The sequence below is a fragment of the Amphiura filiformis genome, chromosome 19 (genome assembly GCF_039555335.1).
Source record: "Amphiura filiformis chromosome 19, Afil_fr2py, whole genome shotgun sequence".
Lineage (NCBI taxonomy): Eukaryota > Metazoa > Echinodermata > Ophiuroidea > Amphilepidida > Amphiuridae > Amphiura > Amphiura filiformis.
This window is the reverse complement of record NC_092646.1, coordinates 57,575,656-57,601,006: the sequence shown is the minus strand read 5'-3', so window position 1 is coordinate 57,601,006 and position 25,351 is coordinate 57,575,656. Positions and strand designations below refer to the sequence as shown.

General features: G+C 40.9%; 1 protein-coding gene across 1 annotated transcript in view; it reads left to right on the top strand.

The window, feature by feature from the left end:
- LOC140141556 (moesin-like) overlaps positions 1-25,351 on the top strand; it is a 72,609-nt gene that overhangs the window by 20,705 nt on the left and 26,553 nt on the right. Inside the window, exon 4 of the mRNA XM_072163464.1 lies at positions 14,085-14,180. Coding sequence (XP_072019565.1) covers positions 14,085-14,180 — 96 coding nt within the window. The remainder of the gene's footprint in view (positions 1-14,084; positions 14,181-25,351) is intronic.

The window sequence follows — 25,351 nt, the reverse complement described above, 5'->3', positions numbered from 1 at the left end:
TCATGGAATTCAACAAACTTATATGGCATAAAGCAACATTTTTATGCCTCCACCGGAGGTATTATGTTTCCTGGTTGTCCGTCTGTCTGTCTCTCTGTCTGTCTCTCTGTCCGTCCGAGCTTGCGAGTGCAATTTCTCAGAACTGGTAAGACGTACAGTGATGCAAGTTGGTGGAGGGATGGTCATTGGGGGTCTTCAAATTATAGGAGATTTTCGTCGCAAAATATGGTAGACTCAGTACACCGGTCGATCTTACCGTTTCCGATGTTGATTAAGATACTTCTTGCATCGATCCCGAGATGCGGAAAAAACCAATAGTCATTTTGTCCCACATAAATGAATAAATAACAAAACCCCGATCCCCGGTGGACTCACCCAAAAGGTGACGCCACACCATATGATCGCCTTATCCTCCTTGGTCTCCGACTGACACAGACGTGCCTATCGATTGTTCATAGCACTGTGTATCAATTTCTCGACCAAGGCGAGATATACGGTTGTAGTTTCACACCTTAGGTAAAACCAAACCGGTATTGTTCGGCTGAGGATAGTTTTGACGGCATTTTCTGGCGAAAAAGTGACAAAAAACGATCCAAAACTTAGCTACATATCGTGCCTCCGTTTGTATACGGGACACACGAGCAATTCAAAATGGCCGCTCGTTGCCGCCATTCATGTTGTTTCCCACGTAAAACAACCATTGCAGCCTGTAAGTTACAATAGATGTTTGTACATACACATTGTATTTCATGTACGGTAGGTTATTGTTGCTATGTTAGGGTGATTACTCTATCGTTATGTCTTCATTACCGTCCAATAAAGACGAGTTAATCAGAAGGGGGGGGAGCGCCTCGGCCCTGTCGGGCTTGCCCTTCCCTGGTGACGGAGCGGGACCCACACCCGCTCTGTTTCACCCACAGGGGAGTGCTCACGATCTTCTAGATGTCTTTCTTTTGCTTAGGACTCTCCGAGTTCCAGCTTGACGATTTGGATAGGCTCCGTCATCGCCATAAGACGAAGAAGAAATCTACCAAGGGCACTGGTAAGGTCGATACGGTGGATTCTGCTGTGACAGCCCCTATGGGTCATGGCAGGTCTGTTAAGGGGGCTCCGGTCCCCGGACAAGCAGGCGGTTCCTTCGGGACTGCTAAGCGCGTCCAAAGGCTCAGCAGCCAGCGAAAGCACTGACTATACGTCGGAGCAAAGTAGCAGGCAGCAGAGCGGTAACCACCAGCGAAAACCCTAGCGGGTTTGTAGCAGGAGGATACCAGTCCTCTAGCGAAAATCCTCACGGGTTTTTAGCAGGAGGACACCCGTCTGTTGCAGGCATATCTACAGGCTCAAACAGCCACAGTAGTAGCCAGCGACGGGCAGCATGCAAGGGTACCCGGGCTTGCCTGGGTTGAACCCTAGCATGCATGGGTTCAACAGAGACGATACCGCTGCTAACGCTGTGGGTGTAGTCTTAGCAGAACCAACTGGGGTTGTCACACGGCAGCGTTCCATGGCGGGACCGCCGAGTGATACCCTGGGCCCTAGAATAGCTGCTGGCTGTCCACAGGGACTGGCTGGCGATTATTCAGGGGTTGGGCTCGCAGTCTCTCACGGGACAGCGACCCACGTGCATTCGGTGGCAGCTACAAAGACGAGCTACGGCTTGACTTCAGTGGTAGCCGCTATGCACCCGCCCATAGCTGCCGTGAGTGGTCCGCCACACACAGCGACCTTTTGGGCGAAGCTCTAGAGGGTACAGTAAGTAGCTTGAACAGCCTAGCTGATCAACAACCCACTTATGTCCTCGAGAGCCAGCGGAGCGTGGGTGATCCATTACCGTCAATGGGTCAATTACCCTCTCTTGATCGATCACTGTCAAATCAACAGGGCATAGCTCCATTGATTGACGCTGCCTATTCAGGTGGCGAGGTGATTGATCGGGGTATCTGCACGCTCAGCTACCCGTGGTACTAGGCAAGCTCCCTCTAGCCAAGGGACAGCGGTATAGCGGGTACCCATACACACGGCTTGATCCCTTGCGGGGAACGCAGTGAGGCATGGGTACAGTGGTACACAGCCGGGAGCCCTCACGGGCACCTACGCTAGTACCGAGCCGGTACCACGCCAGCACACAGCTTGATCCCCCAAAACAGGGAACGCAGTGTGGCGAGGGTACAGCGGTCCACAGTTGGGAACCCTCACGGGTACCCACGCTGATACCGCACCGGTACCGCAGCACCGCTTTTAGTCGCCACAGTCTCTGTGGCAACAAGGGGGGGCGGTGCTGGTACTGCAGTACCATCGGGGTACCCTGGTGGCGGATCCTCTCAGGGTCAGCTGCCGGCGGGTATGCCCGTGGTACCCGCCGCAGGGTGTTTCTTCCACGGCCTAGCACCGTGGCAAGTGTCGCCTAGCGATGGCCACGCAGTACCAACATCAGCTGTTGACCAGGCCAGCCGGCATGGGGCTAACCCAGATCTTGATCAGGGTAGGCCCCGTGCTGCTAGCGCTAGGACGACGGCTGCGAGAGCAGGCGGACCCAGTGGTGCCATGGCGGATACCTCAGGGTCTTGCGGGAGTACTCCCTCTTCTGCTGGCAGGTAGTCGGCGAGCCACACAGTGGTTATGCCTTCTTACCCGCTTTCAGATGCCCGTCCTCAGTTACCGTCATCATCGGAGCATGATACGGATACTGTGGGCGAGGAAAGGAGTCGGAAGCTGAGTCCGGTAGTGACATCACTACAGTCTCCTTCCCCGCTGCCCCGCCAAGGGAGCAACAGCACTGATCTTCCTCCGACACCCCTAAGGGGGAGTCCATGGAGGAGGACCAGGGATCCTTTTCAGTAGGATGCTCAGCTGCTGCTTCCTCACAGGGGACGCCACACTCTCATTCCCGCAAACCTCACGGGTAGATATCGTGGGGCTGTCGAGCTCAGTAGAGCTATGACGCCGCGTGCTTGCACGCTTCCTCTGCGTGTAACGCGGGAGGACCACGGGACCTACCTGAGGGGATCCGAGAAGGACCCAGATGTCGTCAAGCGTATCACGCTCAGACAACATCTGAGCTCTTCCGCGAGGTGAGCCTATTAGCGGTGCTAACAGCTAGCCTCAACGAGAGCTCCATGGGCCTAGCCCATAGGGTGTCCACTCAGCGCCGGGGTGGGGCCTGCCACTCCAATCGCTCAACGCGATGGAAAGGCAGGGTCCTTTTTCTCTTTTGATGCTTCTGCGCTACGGTGGAGGACCGTGCAAAGAAGCTACCAACGGGAGCACTCTGAAGAGGTCGGAAACTGCCCTTACCATGGGTAGGAGCTCCGACTTCAGCAGGCCGTGCACCACCAACAGTACCCGAGCCCACTACCTCTGCAGCACCCATTTCTGGGAGGCGCAAGGGTAGCACAGGAACAGCTGGCAAGCCCGAAGAAGAGCAAGCGCTCTTCCAAGGGAAGCTAGGCAGAACATTCCTGGGGGACTCAGCGGTTTTTCCACAGGGGGATCTCCCAGTGGACGACCGCTTATGGCTTTCACCCAGAGGTGGGAAACCATCTCTTTGAGCGCCTGGGTATGGTCAGTGGTGAGTGGGGGTTACAGACTGGCAACCCAGTCTCCCCACATTCATCTGCACATTTCAGAGGTCCACAGTAGTGCCGTCAGACGGCCCCCAGCGTCGGGCACTACTGACAGGGATCACACAGCTTCTCACGAAGCGGGCGATTGTCCCGGTCTACCCCGTTCTACGGGTGATCTTGGAGCCATTGGCTCCAAGGAAGACCGGTGACGGGAGCCCCATCCGGAACCGCAGACTGTTGAACACGTTCTTCAGGCCCAAGAGGTTCAGAATGGGGACTCTCGCCTCGGTGCTAGCCTGCTCCATCAGGGCATGGGAACAGCATCGCTAGATCTCTCGGACGCCTATCTGCATATGCCAATCGCCTCTCAAGATCGGAGGCATCTGCGCTTCTAGGTACAGGATCAAAATTACCAGTTTTGATACCGCCATCCGCCTGTCCATCTCTCCCAGGGTGTTTAACACTCTTGGTCAGAGCGGTGGCAGCGTACCTGAAGCACAGGGGTGTCAACATCAGTTGCTACCTGGACGTTTGGCTCATATACGGACGCACTCCACTGAAGACTACGGGTCTCATGGGGTTGATAGTCCGTGGGGTGCGGACCCTGGATTTTTTTTTGATCAGCTCAAAAAAGTCCAGCGTGGTCCCGACGCAGCCACCACTATTGGTAGGGGCCCAGATCACCCTCACGGAGGGGTTCGCGGTGCTCTCACCCGGCGGGTGATTTAACATGGTGCGGTGTGCCTGACTCTTGGCGAGTCTCGGGCAAAACCCGCTGTGGCATCGATGAAGGTGGTAGGCCTAATGGCCAGTATGGTAGACCTCGTGCTGTACTGCCGTTTCTACGTTAGGGCTTACCCAACTACACCTTCTAGCCTGCTTGCAGGCCCAGTCGTCACCAATATCCCTCGCGGTTCCGTTGTCGGAGATCGCGCGAGAGGAACTCTGGTGGTGGACCCATCAGCCCAATTTGACCCAGGGTGTCAGGTTTCCTGCACCCCGGTATGTCACGTGGTGACGACCATAGCGTCAAAGCGGGGCTGGGGGGTCCACATCCACGGAGACTCCGTCTCGGGCCTATGGGGGCCATAGAGACAGAGTTTCACATCAACCTCCCTCGCTTACGAGGAGGTGATCGTGGAATCACATACCGTTGTCCTGACGGATAACACAACCGTGGTAGCCTACCCCAACAGACAAGGGGACTCCGGGCCACCACGATTGAGCCTGCATGCACGACACCTGATAGGGTGGTGCAAGTTCAGGCAGATTACGATGAGAGCGATACACATCGCGGGCGTCACCAGCATCCTCGCGCACAATCTGTCACGAGGAAGGGTGTCGGGACCAGCAGAATGGTCCCTTGCTCCGCAAGTCGCACAGAGGAGCTTCAAGGGGAGGTACAACCCCTCGAAAGATCTGGTCGCATCTCATCGCAATCATCCACTGCCGGTGTACTGCTCAAGGGTCACGGACCCCAAGCATTCACCGTGGACGCTCTGTCCATAGACTGGGGAGGATGACAGCTTATGCAGTCCCTCCGATCTCACTACTCATGAGGGTGGTGGCCAAGATCGGGTGGGAAGACTGCATTGTCATTCTGCTAGCGGCAAGGCCGCTGGCACTCCCAGTACCAGATCTACTCCGGATGCCCGGAGCGGAGGTACCAGTCTATCACTAGAGCACCTGCAGTTAGCTGCATGGCCCTTACCAGGGAACACGCAGCGGAGGGATACTTTTCATCAGAAGCTGTTTTTCTCATCGCCGGGGCTAGACGGAAGTCTACCCTCCGTACGTATAGCCAGAGTCTGGCTCCATACTATGCTTGGTGCAATGAGACAAATAGCAATCCCGCTAGAGCCTCTGTGCTGCTAGTTCCGGAGTTTCTGACAGAAAAGTTCCAAGCAAGACTTCAGCGGGCCACTGGGGCCAGCTATAAGTCAGCTGTCCTCTCCATTCACCGAGGTTTCGAGGCGGATTAGACTATCATAGCCGATGGTTACCTTATTAGTCTCACGCCTCGACGGTATGTTCAACGAGTGTCTACCAAAAGGAAAGTGATCCTCCTAAGGGATCCCAACACAGTCTTAGATTACTTTAAGGGTCACCCTTTTGACCTTCCGTCAAAAGCGACGCTTAAATACGTAACTCTCAAGATGGCTTTCCGGTTTGGCGTTGGCTTCGGGACGGCGGTGCTGAGTTGCACACGGTCTCGAGGTTAGCTTCTGTGTTCACAAACACTGGGCGACACTGTTTCGGGCGCTCTGTTCTCGTGACTACTGAACGGCGCGGTGCATACCGACATTCGTCCCTCTCCAATCCCCCGGGTTGGGCAAGGTTCGGCTGCAGCCAAAGATAAGCGGGGGTGTCCGATAGGGCGCGGCAGCACTATTTCTTCCGAACACAAGCCTTGCGAGGACTCACGACCGCATTCATCACCCTTACAGAGCCTTTCGGTCCAGCCGCTGTCGCAATGGCTGGTCCAGGTGTTGGTGGGGTCCGGGGATCGCGAAGGTTTCGCGTCCCGACCCACTCGACCACGAGCTATCTCATCATCTTGGGTATACCGTTCGGTTGTCCCTTGAGGAGATCTAGCAGGCGGTGTCCCGGAAGCCACCTTCGCCCTTCTCTCACGATACTTCCGTTTACGTTAGTAATCAGAGACGGGCGGGAGGTTTACCGGGACATTGTTCGGCGATCATAATACGGTGGTGTACGGGTACCAGGTTTTCAGACTATACAGAATACTCAGCATGGTAAGAACCAGTGTCGCTATTCTTAACCACCAAACTTATTAAGTAAGGAGGTTTATGTCTGTGATCGCGTGGTCTTTTTGTTTCCCGACCGTTGGGGAAAATATTTTCTGACCTCGCGAAAACCATCGTTACCGCTCCCGATCCCTGATCTGATGCTGACCAATCTTGTACCTCCATCCGTCGGTTACTTGCTAGATCGATCTTTCAGATGTTGATGCAAGAGTATCTTAATCAACATCGGAAGCGTAAGATCGACCGGTGTACTGAGTCTAGTCCCAAACAAAAATGTTTGGTAGACTCATAACCGGTGCGATCTTACCTTTCCGATGTTGATTATCCCGGACCCCGCCACCCCCTACAAGTTTGGTCCGAGTAGGGGATCCCAAGTCGGATAAGGGCGATCATATGGTGTGGCGTCACCTTTTGGGTGAGTCCACCGGGGATCGGGGTTTTGTTATTTATTCATTTATGTGGGACAAAATGACTATTGGTTTTTCCGCATCTCGGGATCGATGCAAGAAGTATCTTAATCAACATCGGAAAGGTAAGATCGCACCGGTTATGAGACTACCAAACATTTTTGTTTGGGACTAATTAAGTACCTTATTTGCATAATTTATGCGTAATATGCGTAATAAGCAAAATACCTTGTGAACAGATTATCTGGAGATCCGTATGGGGTACAGTGACGTAACTTGGTGGGAAGTAGCATGGCCAGATGTTCTCGACGGATTAGATTTTCAGCGCAAAATATGCTAATTAAGTACCTAATTTGCATAATTTATGCGTATTTGATGCGTATCAAGCCAAAAACCTTGTGAACAGATTATCTGGAGATCCGTATGGGTTACAGTGACGTAACTTAGTAGGGAGTAGCAGGGCCAGAGGTTCTTGACCTGATTAGATTTTCAGCACAAAATATGGTAATTAAGTACCTAATTTGCATAATTTATGCGTAACAAGCAAAATACCATTTTCTCGGAGACTAGGGGTCGCACGTTCCTCAAACTTGGTGGGTGGTGCATCTGGACCCTAGACAGAACAAGTTTGTATTGGTCAGTGGGTCAAGGTCACCCGAGGTCATGCAGGGGTCATCTGAGGTCAAATTAGTAAAAACTGCCATATGGGCATGAAACTGGGTGAGTACAGTCAACATTTAGAGCCAATTTTTTGAAGGTCATTGCGGGGTCAGCCAAGGTCACCCAGGGGTCATCTGAGGTCAAAATACTAAAAATTGTCATATGGGCATAAAACTTGGTGGGTACAGTCAACATTTAGAGCCAAAATTTTGGAAGGTCATTTTTGGGGTCATCTGAGGTCAAGTTACTAAAAACTGTCATATGGGCATGAAACTTGGTGGGTACAGTCAACATTAAGAGTCAAATTTTTGGAAGGTCATTCCAGGGTCATCCAAGGTCACCCAGGGGTCATCACCGGTTAAAATGATATGCTTCAAGGTGGAGGCATTGTGCCCGACGCTTTGCGTCGAGAACCGCGCAAGTCGAGAACCGCTCTAGTTAAAATCACATACACTGCTTGGGAACAAGATAATTGGTTAATAGCGAGAATCACAGCATGAAAAGCAAGATCTTGGGTTTTTTCTAGGCACATACTCACATTTAATCCTGACATTTGAAGCAAAATGATTATTTATTTTAAAATCCGAGAACCATAATTCTACAAGCAAAATTGCCATTTGCTATCACTCCCCTTATTTTGATGAAGCGTGCATTATGCATTGCATACACATAAAGTGAATGAATTCCTTTTAATCGAAACAAGCAATCACTTAGGTTGAACAAAGCTATTTTGCTTCATTGAAATAAGTGATTGTAATCTTTGTGGAAGTAAGAGATGCGTGTACACACTATGTTTTCTGATTTTTTAATCTTTTTCACGCTTTGTCAGAATAAGCGATTCTGCAATTGTGTACATGGTCAAGGTTTTTTGGCATTTTATCAGCCGAGAATAGTGAAAATTTAAATCTATTTTTATCTATTATCGTAAGCTTATTGTAGATGATGTTCGATGGCTTAGTGATTTGATGAAAATGTGGAACAATTTGCATGGTTACAAACACAGTGTCTTTTGGCATGTATATACATTGTACCATATAATTCAAGCATATTGATCATCATACCTGTAAAAAAAGAGAATTTTTTTGACGAAAGAGACAAAAGGCAGACATCCTCCACAAAAACATTATTTGGAGTTTGAGCAACTATGTTGTTACTGATGTCTGCCTACAGGTGTTTGCCTGTCTTCACTTTTGCCCAAATTTTGAGCCATGTGCTTGTAATACAGAATTCTATGGTATGGCAACTCATTAACACAAACTCTGGACCTCACAATTTAGTTTGACAGGTTACATAATATAGAATATATAAGTTTGGGACTTTTAAAAAAACACTTCATGTAAACGGAAATTTCCCGTTAGCAGAGTTTGTGTAAATGAGTTGCCACTGTGTGTATATATAGTGAACCCAAGCCAAATTTTAAGCCCATTTGAAAAGTTATATATAAAAAATAAAAAGAGTTTCGGAAACGCTGGCTGATGAATGTTACACATGACATGATTTCAGTATTTAGCCAATTGATACAAGTAGCAAGTTACTTAATTGGTCTACCAGTAATGTCAACCTGCTCCCCATCAGACTATCATCATTCCTATACAGTGATTCATCAGAAAGGAATAGCCGCAATTACTTTGATGCGTGAAAAGTACTCCTCCATGTGGGTGTAACTTCCAGAACCAATTTTAACATCGCAGGACAAGTGAGAAAGTTACTCAGAATAGAAATGAGCTCAGCTGATGCGATCTTTCAAGACAATTGGCTAGTGTGGAATTAGATTTTTTTTTCACTAACTGACATTTTTGTGCTAGACTATTTGTTCAAATTGTACACTCTAAACTGAGGAGATACCACAATTTGTAATCAGGCTGTATTTTCAGGCTTGTGCATAAATTTTGTTGTCCAGATTTGCCCTTTTTTTTCCAGCCTGTTTTAGGCCAAATTCTCATGCTTTTTCAGGCAGTTTTCAAAAAAGTCATTCTCAATCATGCCTGTGTAATTATTACTTGGGTTGTTACCAGAGCAGGCAACTACTAAGTTTCTCCATTGATGTATACTACCATTTGAAGCCAAAGTGGTAATGGCATCTGGCAGTAAAAAGTTGTCAAAACCCCAAGCAGTTTTTGCACATTTTTTTTGGGGGGGGGGAGCAAGTACACACAACCATACAGGGATGTGCTGCATGCATGGATTGCATTTTAGGCCTTTTGGTATTATCAATAACACCTTTTTTTATGCCATTTTATTGAATGGGTCATTTGTTCACAATGTTCTCAATTTTTTTCCGCAAAATAGCCTAATTTGTCCCACTGCAGCCAACATTTTAAAATTGTCCTCAAAATTGTGGGGAAATTTGGACTCTTTGTAATTATATCGATGGGTACTAATTTCTTGAAAATTGGTTGCTTTTAAATTCACAGCAGCATCTCCATAAAACTAACCAAACAGTATATAGTATCAGTACATATGCAGTAGTGGACTAGCACTGGACTTTAACCATCAGGACCAAGTTTGTTGTTGAATCGTAAATAAATCCATGGCCATTTAGGTCTACCTACATACGTTGTAAATGAAGTCCAGTGATGTTTTAGCTGTACTTCATCATGCTATTGCTAGTTTCAAAAACTTAAACTTTGCTAGATAAAACCCTTGCCACACAAGGTTCTATGGCTTGAAAGCTTGAAATTTGTATGAACTAGTATACACAATTAAAACACAAACTTGTAAACTATCAGTATCGGTAGCGTGCAAAAACCAGTAATTGTATAATTACCAAAGTTACTTTAGTTACAGCAGATCGTGTGGCTGATTTTTAGGGGTAGATAATGAAATTTAATATTGGTTTTGTTTTCGATTGTTGGGAAATCTAAAACTTTGTTTGTTTTTAAAAAGATAAATTGTGATTTCATAGAATTACTGAACATGAACGGCAGTAGGCCTCCCCGTAGGCCTACTGTTGGTGCACATTACTTAATCATATTACAGGGTTGATTAAATTGTAATTTTAAAAATCGAATGGCAGAAAATTGGAAGGGGTCTCAGGTTTCTTTCTGAGTAGATGTTTAAATCATGGACTAGCCCTTAATGAGCTGAAATAATGTTTATGCACTTTGTAAACATAGTCATCCAAATGTTGACTTATGTTCACTACAATCAAAATATTTAATTCTTGATTGTGAGAGCATGTACTGCGTACATTGTGTCAAGCTCACTTTTCTTGGAATAACACGCTTGCGACCTACCCTTGACCTAGTCCAGCGACAGCCATATTCAATGATTGTGATTGGCCAGTTTTTAAACAGTCACGCTTACTCTAGAAGCATATTGTCATTGCGTTGTACGCTTGATGCAAAATATCTGTGCAAACCGAGTGGACTCAGATGATCGAGAAAAGACATTTTGATAAAATTATAAACTTAAGTACTTGGCATTGCATACAACTATAGTGTGTGTTATTGTGTCGACTTGGGGTGGGTGCGGGCATGTGTGTGAGCGTTTTTGTCCGGTTTGTTTTAGTGCCTACGAAGTGGACCAATTTGCCGCAATTGTTGGACTTATTATCAAAATGTTAGATTAAACATTAGATTAGATAAACATGCGTAATTAATATTCTCAAAGTTTTAATGTACAAAAGAGAAATAAATATCAGGCTTTTGCCTGAATTCGGGCTATTTTGTTGTCACAAAGCCATTCTCTAGTTTGACTGTGCATGTATGTAAAGCAAAGTTTCAGAAATAAAAAATATTTGGGCTTAAAATCACTTGGTATCCCTTCAAGTAGGGGTGAGAATTTGGTATCATCATTTCCGGTATCTGCAATGTAAAACAATATATGTAGTGCTGTCATGTCAACCCATCCAGGAAACCATCATCGCCCATCCATCGTCCTCCTTGCAAAAGGCTTGCATTACTGTTAAACTAGAAATTGTTTGTGCTACTTTAATTTTTGAGTTGTAAAAGTTTGTGGGAAAATAAATATAAAATAGGCCTATGTGGCAACACAAAAATGAATGTGTTAGTTTGTGTAAAAAAAACCTTGAAATTAGTCAAAATTAAATAAAATGTTGAAAGTTGGTATAGCACAAAAAAATTCTATAAAAATTACATATAGCTGGTGATGTTGCAATATATGCCAATGACAAAAATAGATGGTGCTCCTCCTTGACTTGATGAAACCCAATGTCGGATTATGAGCTCTAATGGATTCAAGATGACAGATGCAGTAATTTTGTCTAGATCTATGTCTTGCTTGGTCTTAGTCCAATTGAAATGTGATGCAACAGTCAGTGATAGCTAAAAAAGGTGAAACCCAATGGCGACACTATGGGGGGAGCAAGGGGGAATGCCCCAAATATATTTCTTGCCCCCTCCCCAGTTCCCCCCTTTTGAGGCAAAACCTTCAAAATTATGTTTACAAATTTCCACTTTTTGCGGCAATTTTGCACAAAATTTTGTTGGTTTTTCCCCTGAAATTCACTTTGCCCCCTCAATGTCCCCCCTCCCGATTTTTTTTTTTCCGGTGCCGCCACTGGTGACCCCCACTAAGCATTGGTAGTCAGGTACAACGTACAAAATACTACTTCACACATTTTTTGAACAAATTGAAATGGGCAATATTCATGCAACTGAAATAAGAGACGTTATTGGTAAAATGCAATGAGCAGTATTAAAAGGTGGGTGACCTGATTGACAGCCTCATCCCCAATTTTACCCGATCAAAATGCTGATTTTGGTATCAAGTGAAAGCTCATATTTTTCTCATAAAACATATTGACATTAGGCGTTCCAAATTGGTATATTTCTGAAGAAATCATCAAAAAGCTGCAGAATTAGTCTCAAATGTGGTATACCACATTTTTGACTAATTCAGCCGTTTTTTTGATGATATCTTCAGAAATACACCGATTTGGAACACCTAATTTCAGTATATTTTAAATGAGAAAAATAGGATCTTTCATTTGATATCAATTTATTACATGGTCATGATGATTATCATTTAAAATAAAAACACTGTAGTGTAGACTACCAGTTTTACGCTGTATTAAATTACATGGTCTTTTTGCATGAATGCTTGAAAGGGACAACAGTTTATGTTATACATAAGTTTTAAAGAATTTGATTTTCCAAATATATCAGGTCACCTTCCAAAATGAGTATTAGGCCAAAAAAAAATATTGTTGTGTTGCCCTCAAGTGGGAAAATGGGAAAGTTGGGTCGGACGGTCGGATTTCTTTTTTTTTTTTTTTTTTTTTTTTCAAACCTTCAGTTTTTAAAAATCCCCTCAAATATTAAATAATGCTTCTTCAATTAGGCCAAAAAAAAAAAAAAAGGTTTGTCTCAAAGCTCACAGACGCATTTGTAAAATCGTGAGATTTGGAAAAAAAGAAATGAAGAATTTTTTTTTAAAAAAAAAAAAAAATTTTTAGTTTTTCCAAAAATTAGGCGAAAATCAGATTTTTTTCTCCAAATACCATGAAAAAAGTTGGGAATAAAAAAAAAAAAAAAATCGCATTTCGCATTTGTTTTCAAACTACTCGTGAGCTTTGAGACAAACCATTATTTTTTTTTTGCCTTAGGGGACATTTGTCAATTTTGACTTCTGGATAGACATCAATTAAGACTAGTCTTCCAATAAAATATTAATTTTAAGTGAAAAACATTGATTTTTTGAACAAATCTGTAAAAAAAAAAATGCCGATTCCCTGATTTTTCAGGATTTAGGGTCGATCGGTTGAGGGCAACACAACAATATTTTGTTTTTTTGCCTTATGGAGTAAAAGTGTGTCAATTAACATGTATTTTATGTAAATCTGGATTGATAGAATTTAGTTGTACAGGAGCATTGAAAACGGGTGCTGAGAGTGTTAATTAGGTACTTTCTTGATTTTGAGTACAACCATTATAGTGCATTCTAATTGGGGGTGAGGAGGAGGGTGTCATTTGGTTGTAGCTTAGGAGAATCAATTTCATACCAGAATTCGTCGGCTGTATTCCATAGTGGCGTATGGTGATTTTTGGTCATTTTTTTGAAAATTGGCACATATGTTTTTAATGATGTTCTCTTTCATTTTTTCTAAGTCTCATCAGTCATAATTAGCTAATTAATTAGTAATTAATTAATTAAATGTGGCGTATAGTTACAAAGTGACATTTTTTGTATTCCATAATGGCGTATCGGCCATACGCCACTTTTTATACACATTTTATAATTATGAAATATTGGCAAAAATGAAAAACATTGTATGTCATAGTGGCGTACACATATCGGACATATACGCCACTATGGAATATGAACGACGAAAAGTAACGCCATAGGGATTACAAGGCGACCGAGGTGGCGTAAGGTTAACGTTAGGTTAGGGTATTGCGTTTTGTTTGTTTTCCATAGTGACGATAGTTTTATTTTCAGTTTGCCAGCAATAGTATGTATTTATTTCTTTTGAAAAATATATAACAATAAAATCTATTTAGTTTACTACAGAAATTTCACATCATTTACAAAATATAATGAATGTCTGATTTACACAACTCGATTTTAAATTGGCATTTCTTCAAACCTGATTTTCTCGAAAAGTTGTTTATTCGCGGCGCCCCACTATACGCCACTATGGAATACGGACGACGAATTTTGCTGCACTCTTGTCTTAATTCTGTCAAAACAATCACATTTCTTTATTTTATTTTCTATTACAGGTCGTCAAAACCATCGGCTTAAGAGAGATCTGGTTCTTTGGGCTACAATACATAGATGGCAAAGGCTTTATTACATGGTTAAAACTCAACAAAAAGGTAAAGTAACAAATAAACGGACAGACTGCATTTGATAATAAGTAAAACTGAGGTCCACATGTTTCATTGGTCATCCTTAGTTTTACATTCTGCACACACACATTTATTTAAAATTGTTGGGTTGTAAATTGACAATTGCAATTGTGGTTATTTTGGGGGCATAAAATGGCCGCAATATTTTGCTTTCATTTCTGGATATTATCAGGTGCACTATGCCAGTGTATTTGTTGTCATCTCAATAGTCTTACTGTGCTTCCAGTGTGCTGCAAGTACATGTAACAATCAGACCACAGAATCTATAATTTTTAGATTCATACAAGATATTCTGAAAATCTCAGGGGAATGACGTTAAAAGCCATCACACAGTCCAGGTTTCACTGATAATGCATGCTGGTCAGATACTCTCAAAGAGTACAGATCAGAAAAAGATGTATGCCGTGTGCTGCTTTATGTTGTTTGTGAATAATTGAGAATAAAATATTGTTTTCAGACCCAGCCATACATAGCTGGGTCTCAAAACAATATTTTATTCTCAATTATTCACAGAATAACACAACCTGATATAACACGGTAGATACCATTTTGTAAAAGTGGAACGACCAAGCGGTTCCACATGCATGTTCCCTGTGCATGGAACAACGAAGAAGTTCCACATGCATGTTCCCGGTGCACAAAGTTGACGATTCCACAGAGTCCTCATTCACGAGCATGAACGCAAAAAGTATATTGCACCGGCATGTGTGATCACTGCTGCCTGATGCGTGTACTCTATTTATGACGACTACGCGCATATATCTATTGCGAGATATAAGTTGTCCTAATTGAAGATTGGGATTTAATTGCATAAAGTCAGCGAGCGAGTGAGCGCTGATACACAGTAGCGTAGCCAGCGGGGGTAGGGGGACTGCACCCGTCACCGAAAATGAGGACAGATAAGCAGGAAAATGGGGATGAGAAGGAGGGGAGAAAAGAGAGAAAGAAGGGGAAGGAGTGGGAGAAAGGGGTAGGAGAGGGAGAAAGAGAAGGCAAAGGGGAAGGAGAGGGGAAAGGGAAAGGGAGGAGAGGTAGAGAAAAATAGTGACGATTCTGACGTTTGCCAACACATTATGAGTTGTCACTATCAGATATGTTCCCTTTTAATTTTGAGTTGAACAAATGAGGTAAAACAAAGGAAATTGCTAGTACATTCCACATTTCCAATATATTGTCAGTGCGTACATCGGTCCATCAATCAATAATGTGGTAGAGATCGGCTCAATGTGTTACGTTCCGTGATTTTATTCAAAATCTCATATTTTGCCACAAGTACAGCTGGCACCTTGATTTTGGCAGGGTATGTTATTTCATTTCAGTATATATCAAATTGTCAATCTTATAAAAATCTGAAATTGTACAAATATTGAGGACGTTCTCTCCTCAGCAAAATATTGCTAAAAAGGTTTTGCAAAACATATGATGATACATGTAAATGCTGTATCTGCACACTAGAATAGTCTGACTAAAATGAAATTAACTCCAAAACAAAGCAGCCTTTGGACATATTGCCTTTCACATCTGTACTCTTATTTACATACAAATCTAAGTCCAGAGCACTGGGAAATGTGTGTAGCTGAGTAAAGGTCTGTCATGTTATTGCATCAAACAAAATGTCATGCAATAGCTTTGTGTAATATCAAATTTTATAAATTCTCATTTAAAGGAGAGTGGTCCAATATAACCAAAATGTGTAATTGTAGTGGTCTATAGACCATAAAATGCTCTATCCCTTTAGGAAAATCACTAACCGTTTTAAAAACGTTAAATTATTATTTTTTTTGTTGAAGTTACAGGGACTGAGTTTTGAGGCGTGCGAGTGCTATCGCACGCCATCGCACGCCTAAAATTATGCTGAGAAGTGCGATTAATCGCACACCTAAATTTTGGTTCAATAAATGTTTCAAATCAACAACAATCAGGCTAAATAATAACGAAAATATGATCGTCTTACGTCGTAAGATTGTCCATTTCGTTCGTTGCAAAATGGTGATTAAATATTCATGACTGAATGATGTCATCGTCTCGGCTAATTTCGGTATGTTTTCGTCGACTGTACATGCACTTTTATGAATGAAGTTTGTAGTTTACTACGTCCGGATTCTGTCGAAGATTAGCGAGTCAACCGGCCTTCGGTGGGTATTTCCCTATTACGTGACCCTTGACCGATTTATAAAGTATCCGCGCACTGTGACATTTCCAAAGTAAAATTTCAACGTTCAGTTGCTGTTAAGCAATGAGTGAGATTTCCTTTTGTGCGTAATTGTAGACCGAATTAAAAAGACTACTTTGCGTCTGACGTCAAGGCAAAGGCGCGATGTGATTGGTTGCAGACCTGCGCAGTACGGCATTTTTGGTCTGGTTGACAGGACGTCATACACGCAAACTAGTCTTTTTTAATTCGGTCTTCAAGGTTGTTTACTCTTTGTTGACATCCACCAACAGCACGATATATTATAATAACAAAATTTGGACACGTGCCTTTGCCGTGGGCTATAATTGCGTGAGTACTGATAAATGGTTAGTTCATGTTCATGGGATAGGAATCATGACAATCTTTATCCCTCAAAATGTCATTCAAAATCTGATGTTGTGATTGCCAAATTTTGGCTTTAAATGAACCAACTTAGAAAAAGCACACCTCGGCTTATTGAGGTGTGCAGTTTGCAGCACACCTCAGCTTAACCAGGTGTGCAGTTTACAGCACACCAGGTTTTTTAAAAACTCAGTCCCTGAAGTTATAGACCCTAAATTTCTTGTTATTCGAGGATGGAACCAGAGAAAAATTGCTATATAAAAAATAAATAAATAAAAGTTATGAGGTTTTTATTCAAAGCTGGATAAAGTTGCACATTTTAATTACTTTTGCTTCTATTGAACAGCTAGTGATGCATGTTAATTCAATATGTCCCTGGCTGTTCAATAGAAGCAACAGTAATTAAAATGTATAACTTTATCGAGCTTTGAATAAAAACCTCAGAACTTTTAGTTATTTTTTTTAAATAATAGTTTTTCTCTGGTTCCAACCTTGAATAACAAGAAATTTAGGGTCTGTTATTAATTTTTTTTTTACATACATTTACACGGTTAGCTGAACGGATTGTGGTCCGTTTTTATGGTTAGACAAATTAAATAACCGTTAATTTACACCCCTAAACCCCAGCAAAATTTTAAACCTGAAATGTGTTCTATCATGGATTTTTTTAAATGGTATAAACTTTCAGTTGTAATCAGGGGTGTTTTTTAATGAATATTTTAAAAGTATATGTTGAGTTCATAGTTTGCAAATGTTCTTTTGTACAAATCCCAGGTCGCGACAAATTTAATTTTTTAGCTTGCCCGATCGGGCAGGCAATATCCAAAAATTGGTTGCCCGAAATTAACCCATATTCCCGGCAACAATTGTCGACAAAGTCACATACCGTACTCATCATGCAGTGCAGTGCATAGTACCGTAAGTGTGCCGAATTTGGCAGTTTCATTCTTACGGAAATCCAATACTTTTCTCAGTTAAGTTGATAAATAAATGAGTATTCATGAAATGCATAAAAAATGAACATTTCATTCAATTATTTCACTGTTTGTTTCTTACATGTGGAAAATAATGCGTATTTTATGTGAAATTTTGTCAGTAAAGTCACGGCGATTTACGTATTTCGCCAACCACTAGTACATCTCAATCTCAATCATATGCAAATACATGGCCAGCTGACGCCATTGACGCCATGATATTTGCACCTAAACAGGTTCTATAATTGGCCAAACTTCCAATGCGTCCACGTGAACGGCATGATGTTCATTAGCATATATACATGTATATGTCTGCAAGTCTGGTGTGGGATACGAGTGCCTAGCGAAATTTGAGTTCCATTTCAAGAAGTTTTCTACTTTGTTTTGACGTTTTTTACTTCTGTGAACACGCCAAGTTGGACAGAAATACTCCATTTTAAATCATCAAGCTTTAATTGGTTTAACTTTAGACTTGCCCGATCGGGCACAGCTCTTCAGAGTTTTAATTGCCCGACAAAAAATGTGATTGCCCCGGGCTATCGGACAGGCGATTTGTCGCAGCCTGACAAATCCAAATGTATTTCGGTATAACGATCTTAAACATACCTCAATGACTTTTCGTACTACACCCTAGGGACCATATTGATGTTGGAAAAAAAATTACTAAAAAAGTGTACTACAACACGCCCAGCTGTCAACCTGATCATGTTCACTAATGCCAACTGCGGTATTTGTCAATATTTATGTTGACCAAGTTTTCAATGAGCAATAACTGGTAGTCACTTACTACTAAAGCTTCCTACACTTATTTACACATGCAACCACCATGATACGTCCTCTGCTTTTGACCTTATAATAGTGATAAATGATAATTAGTGCAAATATTTCTTTTGGGTGTTATAAATTATTGATGACTCAATATGGAAGTATTTTAAAGATTTTGTAATTTTGAATTAAAGGAGTATTTTGTGATTGTGATCCTAGCATCCTCTTTTTATGACATTTTTCAGTAGATACCCAAGAAAAAAGCTTATGCCCAAAATTTCAGTTGATTCTGATTTTGCGTTTGCATAATTATGTGATTACACTGTTCCATAGGCCACTGTGTTGTAATTTTGTTATGGTGTACCAAAACGAAATTCAAATTTGACAATATTTTTGCTGAACAAATTAATCTGCAGGATATTTTTTGCACATAAACATTATGTAGCCAAGGTTCAGTGGTATAAAAATCTCCACTTTTTTTAGTGAGGATGAGGCTGGATCACGAAATGCCCCTTTAATGCAAAGTTAAGGGGTGGGGTATGAACGTTTGGACAGTATTTATTGTGGGACATTAGAGCACATCAGACATAGCGAATTGCATTCTGAATACGAAGAAAGTCCTTCTGATATCAAATAATTTAATTTTGTGAAATTCGCAATGTAATACACATTTTATGGCAAATGATTAGAAATTGATATTTTGATATTTAACAGTACTCAAAGTAAACTTTATAAATCTGATGATTTATACTTAAAGTGTATGTAGGTGGGATGAAAACCGATGATCAATTGAAAATTTTACCTTTTTCAGATTGAAGATATGGATTTTTTCCCAAAACACCAACAAAAATTAGGTCTTTTGGGGAAAAAAATCCATATCTTCAATATGAAAGGTCAAAATTTTCAATTGATCGTCGGCTTTTCCTCCCAGCTACATACACATTAAGAATATGTCATTAGATTTATAAAATTTACTTCCGAGGACTGTTATCAAAAATGTGAAAAATATCAAATTTTAATAATTTTTCATAAAATTTGTATTATATCGTGAATTTCAAAAAATGAAAATTATTTGATATCAGAAATTACATTCTTCGTATTCAGAATGCAATTCGATATGTCTGATGTGCTCTCATGTCCCACATAAAATACTGGCAAAACGCTCAAAACGCTCATTCCAGATCCCTTAAGATTTTGATTTTTTGTATAAAAAAAAAATCAGCAATGATGGGGAGATATATAAGATTCATTTGTCTCTGTTTTATTCTCATATTCCGTTGTCAGAAACTATTTACTTATCAATTCATTGGTAATAGACCCCTACAACAAGTCGTCAGTCACATAATTTCACGTTTCCATGGTTACTGATTAGCTATTGCAGGTAAATTACCAAATATAGCACTGAATTTGTGAATTTCGATAACTTATGTGTTTCATTGTGATGCAGGGTCACAATCGCAGGCTGTATCAAAATTGATTAAAATGCCTGTTTAGGGGTGAAATTTGTTGTACATGTAAATCCACCCTGAATTCCTGTTTAGTGGTGTTTTTTTGCTCAAAAGGGCAAATTCTGTAAATTAGGTTTTATGTTTTGAAAATCTCTGGTCACACATGTGTACACTGTGAAACTTGAGTGCCCCCACCCCTCCCCCGGTCTTGAAATGACCATAATTTGCAGTTTTATAAGTTCTAATCTACAGATTAGATCTTATACATGTTGCGTTTAATTTGATGGGACAATCTTCCATAATCACAAGAAACTGCATGGTTAAGGGGGTACTACACCCCTCGATAAATGTGTGTTTATTTTTGCATTTTTCTCAAAAACTAATAACACAGTGGTAACAAAATTATGTATATTATAGGGGCAAGGAATCCAATTACTACACTGGAATTTCAGTGACCCAAGACAAGTGGTTCGTTATTTATGATAAGAAAAGAGGTACCGCTAGTATGTACCTCATTTCCTATCATAATATATTGATCCGTTTGTCTTGAGTCACTGAAATTCCAGTGTAGTAATTGGATTCCTTGCCCCAATAATATACATAACTTTCGTTACCAATGTGTTATTATTTTTTGAGAAAATGCAAAAATAGTCACGACTTACCACAGGGTGTAATACCCCAACAACAATCATTTTGATACAGCCTGTGTCAGCAATTTCTGAAATTTTTCTGAGCTTTGCAAGCCACAGTGAATTGGATAATTCTGCCATGCAGCTATACTGTCAATTTGTTAGGCTATATAATATACGAAAACCAACTGCTACATTTGGTATTTTGTCATATCACAGACTACCACCTCATGACAAGAAGTCCACATTTTTATTAGCAGTGTCACTTATAAGCAGTAATAAAAACTTGATGATCACAGGCAATTCAAGATGCGGAAATACATTTGCAGTCCTTTGAGAGTTCAAAGTACGACATTAAGATAAGCTTGGCATGCAACTACAGGAATCACCTTCATGGTTGGTTACAATTGCTGCTCTGTACATATGTGCCCATCCACCACAAACTGGTCGTAAAGTCAGCATTTACCATTTTGAGATACAATCAAAAACAATATATGGATTTCTATATGTAAAATATATAAGGAATTTGACCTTTGATGAACCATAACTTTCACTTCCAGATGTCAGATGAAGCTGGTTGAGGTGTCATTCTAAAGCTGAAAGTACATTGTTACAAAATCTGCAATAAACAGAAAATGGTCTAGAGCCGACTTTACTACCACTTTGTGGTGGATGGTCACATATGTATGTTAGATTGAAATGATGATGATGATGAATTTTGAAGCACTTGTCCAAATAGCGGAAGTTTAATTAAAAAAATAGATGATGCAAGAAATTAGATTCTGGCATCTAAAAAGCATATTTTTTCTCGTAATCTCCGTCAAACTTAAACAGGGCTGAGATTGTTTCCTTTTAGATGATTCAAACAAAATTGTGGTACTGGTAATATGGTAGCACTATGTAGCACCATCCCCTCAAGTCAACCCCCTCAACCCCCCCCCCCCCCCCCTTGCCTGCATGCATGGGAGTTCAGAAGCACAAAGTTGTCTAGTCAGATTCTGACCTGCCAGAGGAGGGGGGGACAAGAGAAGGACCATTCAAGGTGTCAGTATGACCAAGAATGGCCATGGTACCACATCAGCGAAGCTGGAGGTGGGTGTGTGGTGGACTGCATGTTCAATCATGAAGGTAGAGAAGGAGAAAGCTGGCACACATTCTATTGTGCAATCATAATTTGCCGCCCCTTTGAGATTTCCAGTCCACATTTTGATTATGTAACACGATCGTCACTTATGATCTTTTGTGTTGTGTACATGCATGGTCGCATACTTCTGTGCTCTCTAAAGATGCTGAAACAGCATAAGTCATTCTAACTTGATGAAAATGATGCACATTATGCTCTATATCTCTTTCATTGGCTAGTTAAAAAGAGGGCTCAGGACACGGTTTATTTAGAAACCTCGGGGGAGGAACAATTGTTCAAGTCTTGGGTAAACGGGCAGTACCGGGCAACTCTGAGATACATCTTTTTTTGATAGGAGAATTCCTCAACTCAGCAATGCGCAATTTATTTTTAATAAGATCTTCCTATTTTTAAAACAGTGGTTAAAACAATAGTTACGGCTAATATAATGTTTACCAAATGACTTTTGAATTTTGATCATTGCCATCTTTGGCATGGATCTTTAACCATATATTGGGTTTCAATTTGTAGTTACTTGGGTACCAGTACAACCCTGTTAAAGATTTTTTGTAGGGAATGGACTTACAGCTATTATGGACTTGTACATTCGTGCCCAGCCTAGCTACTATAGATAGAAGAATAGCTACTGTGCACTCGCTATCGAATAAACTCTAAATTTAATGTGCAAGCCTTTTCTTACCATATATTCAGTGGTTCTATGTATAGCAACTATCATCCAACTTTATGGGAGTGGACCTGTACCACAACTAATATTTAGTCGGAATTAGTTGGACTTTACACCAGCTAGGGCAGGTCCTATCAGTTTAATTAGGTGTAGCCTTATTAGGTTATTGACATAGAAGGGACCAGCCATTCAGCATAAATGACAAAACATATACCTGTACTGCGTGTAGTGATTACCAATAGTGTAGAATACACAATAGAGTAGTCGGATTTTACTTTATAATAAAGAATACAATTTCTTTAATATATAGTTAAAATTCTGTATTTTTTCCATGCATAATTTTTTATTTGTATCTTTAAATGGGAATTTCCATCAATTACCATGTTTTGATTTGAGATAACATTTAATAATCAATCAGGTATTGTCAAATTCAAAATACTGGGACTTGTCACTAAAGGGGATTTTCTTAAAAATCATAGAATAGATGGTGCTGTTATAAGGCCAATTCACAGATTCAGTGATCCTAACAAAAGTGTAAAACAATTGAAATTGTTTATAAATTACTTAAAAGTGAAACACAGTTTATTAACAAGTCATTAAAATTATCTTTAGGTGTTTTTGAAATAAAAGAATTGGAAAAAAATGAGGAAACAGCAGTATTGACAAGCTGAAGCCCCATTTAAATGTAGCTGATTTATCTGTGGAGATATTAAAATTTCATGTAAAATGTCAAATTTTGTCTTAAATGCACAATTTTCGGCTTTTAAACCACATAACAAGCAGGCACATAATGGGCTATTCCAGATGTATTCCGCACCCCCCCTATGGAAGACACTTCCGAATTGGGCTAAATTGACAGCCGAATTCAAATGTCAGGAAAAACCCATGGAAGACACTGCCGGAATTGTGGTAATATGTCTAATATGGACAGTCGGAATTCACGTAAATGTAAATGTCTTCCATAGGGTTCCAGCTGGAATTAGAACATTTTTTTGTTTCCAGCCATAATTCAAGTAAATGTCTTTCATAGGTTAATCGAGATGGCGACCATAAGTGAAGATCCTGCCGGAATTGGAGCATTTTTGACCATTTTCCAGCCGGAATATTAAGAAATGTGAATGTCTTCCATAGGCACATCATGGCCTTTCACAATCCCCACTCTTGTTTTTTCGTTTATTTTAGCAGCCGGAATTTCACCTTATCTCAATGTCTTCCATACCCTCCAGCCGGAATCTGTGTTAAAAATGACTGCTGGAATTCTAGACACATCTCAATTCCAGCTGGAATTGTATTTTTGTTAAATGTCTTCCATAGGGGGGTGCGGAATACATCTGGAATAGCCCAATACAAGTATGTTACTAACAAAGGTGAAAAAAACAACTGAATTTTGATAATTTTTATGATTTTCTAAATAAGCAAATTGCTGAATAGGCCATTAAATGAAATCATAGTCAATATTTAAAGAGAAGAAATCACCCCTCCCAGTTACCATAAAATCACATTGTCTTACGGTCAATCGTTTTCAACATTCTTTAGTTGACTTCATAGCTGAAACGCTGCTAATAAAATACTGCTTGTTTTTTGAACACATCTAAATATCATCAAGAATTTTGAAGGCCTTGCTTTAAATAGCATAACTATACTAGACTGCAGTGAATGACATACAACGACTTGGGTGAAACAAACCGCTTCATTTGATTACAAATCATGCTTCTCCTTGGAGAATGAAATTTCTTGTATTACACAAATAAATTACTTACTGCCGTATTTATAGTTTAGTTGCTTTTCATGATTATTGGCCTGGGTAATATTTTCCTTGATCAAATTATTCACAAATTGGTTGTTTCCATAGTAATGTTACGCAAGGCATGTAAATTTGAAATTTAATACTCATACATAAATTTATGGATTTTCAAAATCTCTTATTTTGTTTTTATTTATAATGCATAATCCAGGATATGTACAAGAAAATGACTGCTTTTAAAGAGATGTTTTAAATATTTTCCAACGTAATCAACAAAATACAGCTATGTTGTTTATTCATGTCATTGGGTGAAATAAGATCTGATGCAGGGGCAACTTCTTTAGAAAATTGCCTGTGGTTCATATGTCTTTGTCTTGAACCAGGGGCAGTTTCACATACACCTGGGGCTAAATGCAGAGTAAAAATGAATGCTGTTCTGAGTGTTCTCCCACTCCCAGCCTATTACTACATTACTTTCTACAACTTACTTAAGTTTTACCCAATCCTAATTGTAGAGACATTTGAGAGATCAAATCCACAGCAGCATAAAGGGAGTATCCCATTATGCTTTGCGGTACCTTAATAGAACTGAATGTGCCATAGAAAATGTACACACAATCCCTCACTTTAAATAACTTGTTTAAATCAGAAAAGCTTAGACATTTGTTTGCAAAAATATGATCACTAAAGTATTGTGAAACTATCCATAGCTCTCAATATCTAAGCGGCTCTTTATTTTTTGCATACATTTGCTATGGAGCAAGCAGATATACTGCAATGCATGATGGGATACTCCCTTCAGCTGATGTGGATCAAATCAGTCAAAAACAAAAATGTGTCAATTTGGATTAGAAGTAATTCATTATGTTCGGGCAAGAAGAACCAGTTTTAAAATCTGTCTCTCTATGGTACAATAAACATTCTAAATATGCAAAAGAAGTGACAAGTGTGGGGTAGTGTAGTTTGAGATTTAGGGATCTCTAAATGTCCCTTTATCCTTTTAACCCTATAACTACCTGCCTATTGGTCAAAAAGGAGTTTTCATTATCAATTGGACCAATCAGCAACATTGTTACATGTAGAATAATTTCACTACGCAAAAAAATGGGGGTGAATTATTTGCAAAACTCCATTCTGATTGGTGATTAAAATGAAAATATGTAATTGACCAATCAGAGGCAATGTTAGATCGGCAGGTAGTGCTCAGGGGTTAATTGAGTTTATACTTATTCAA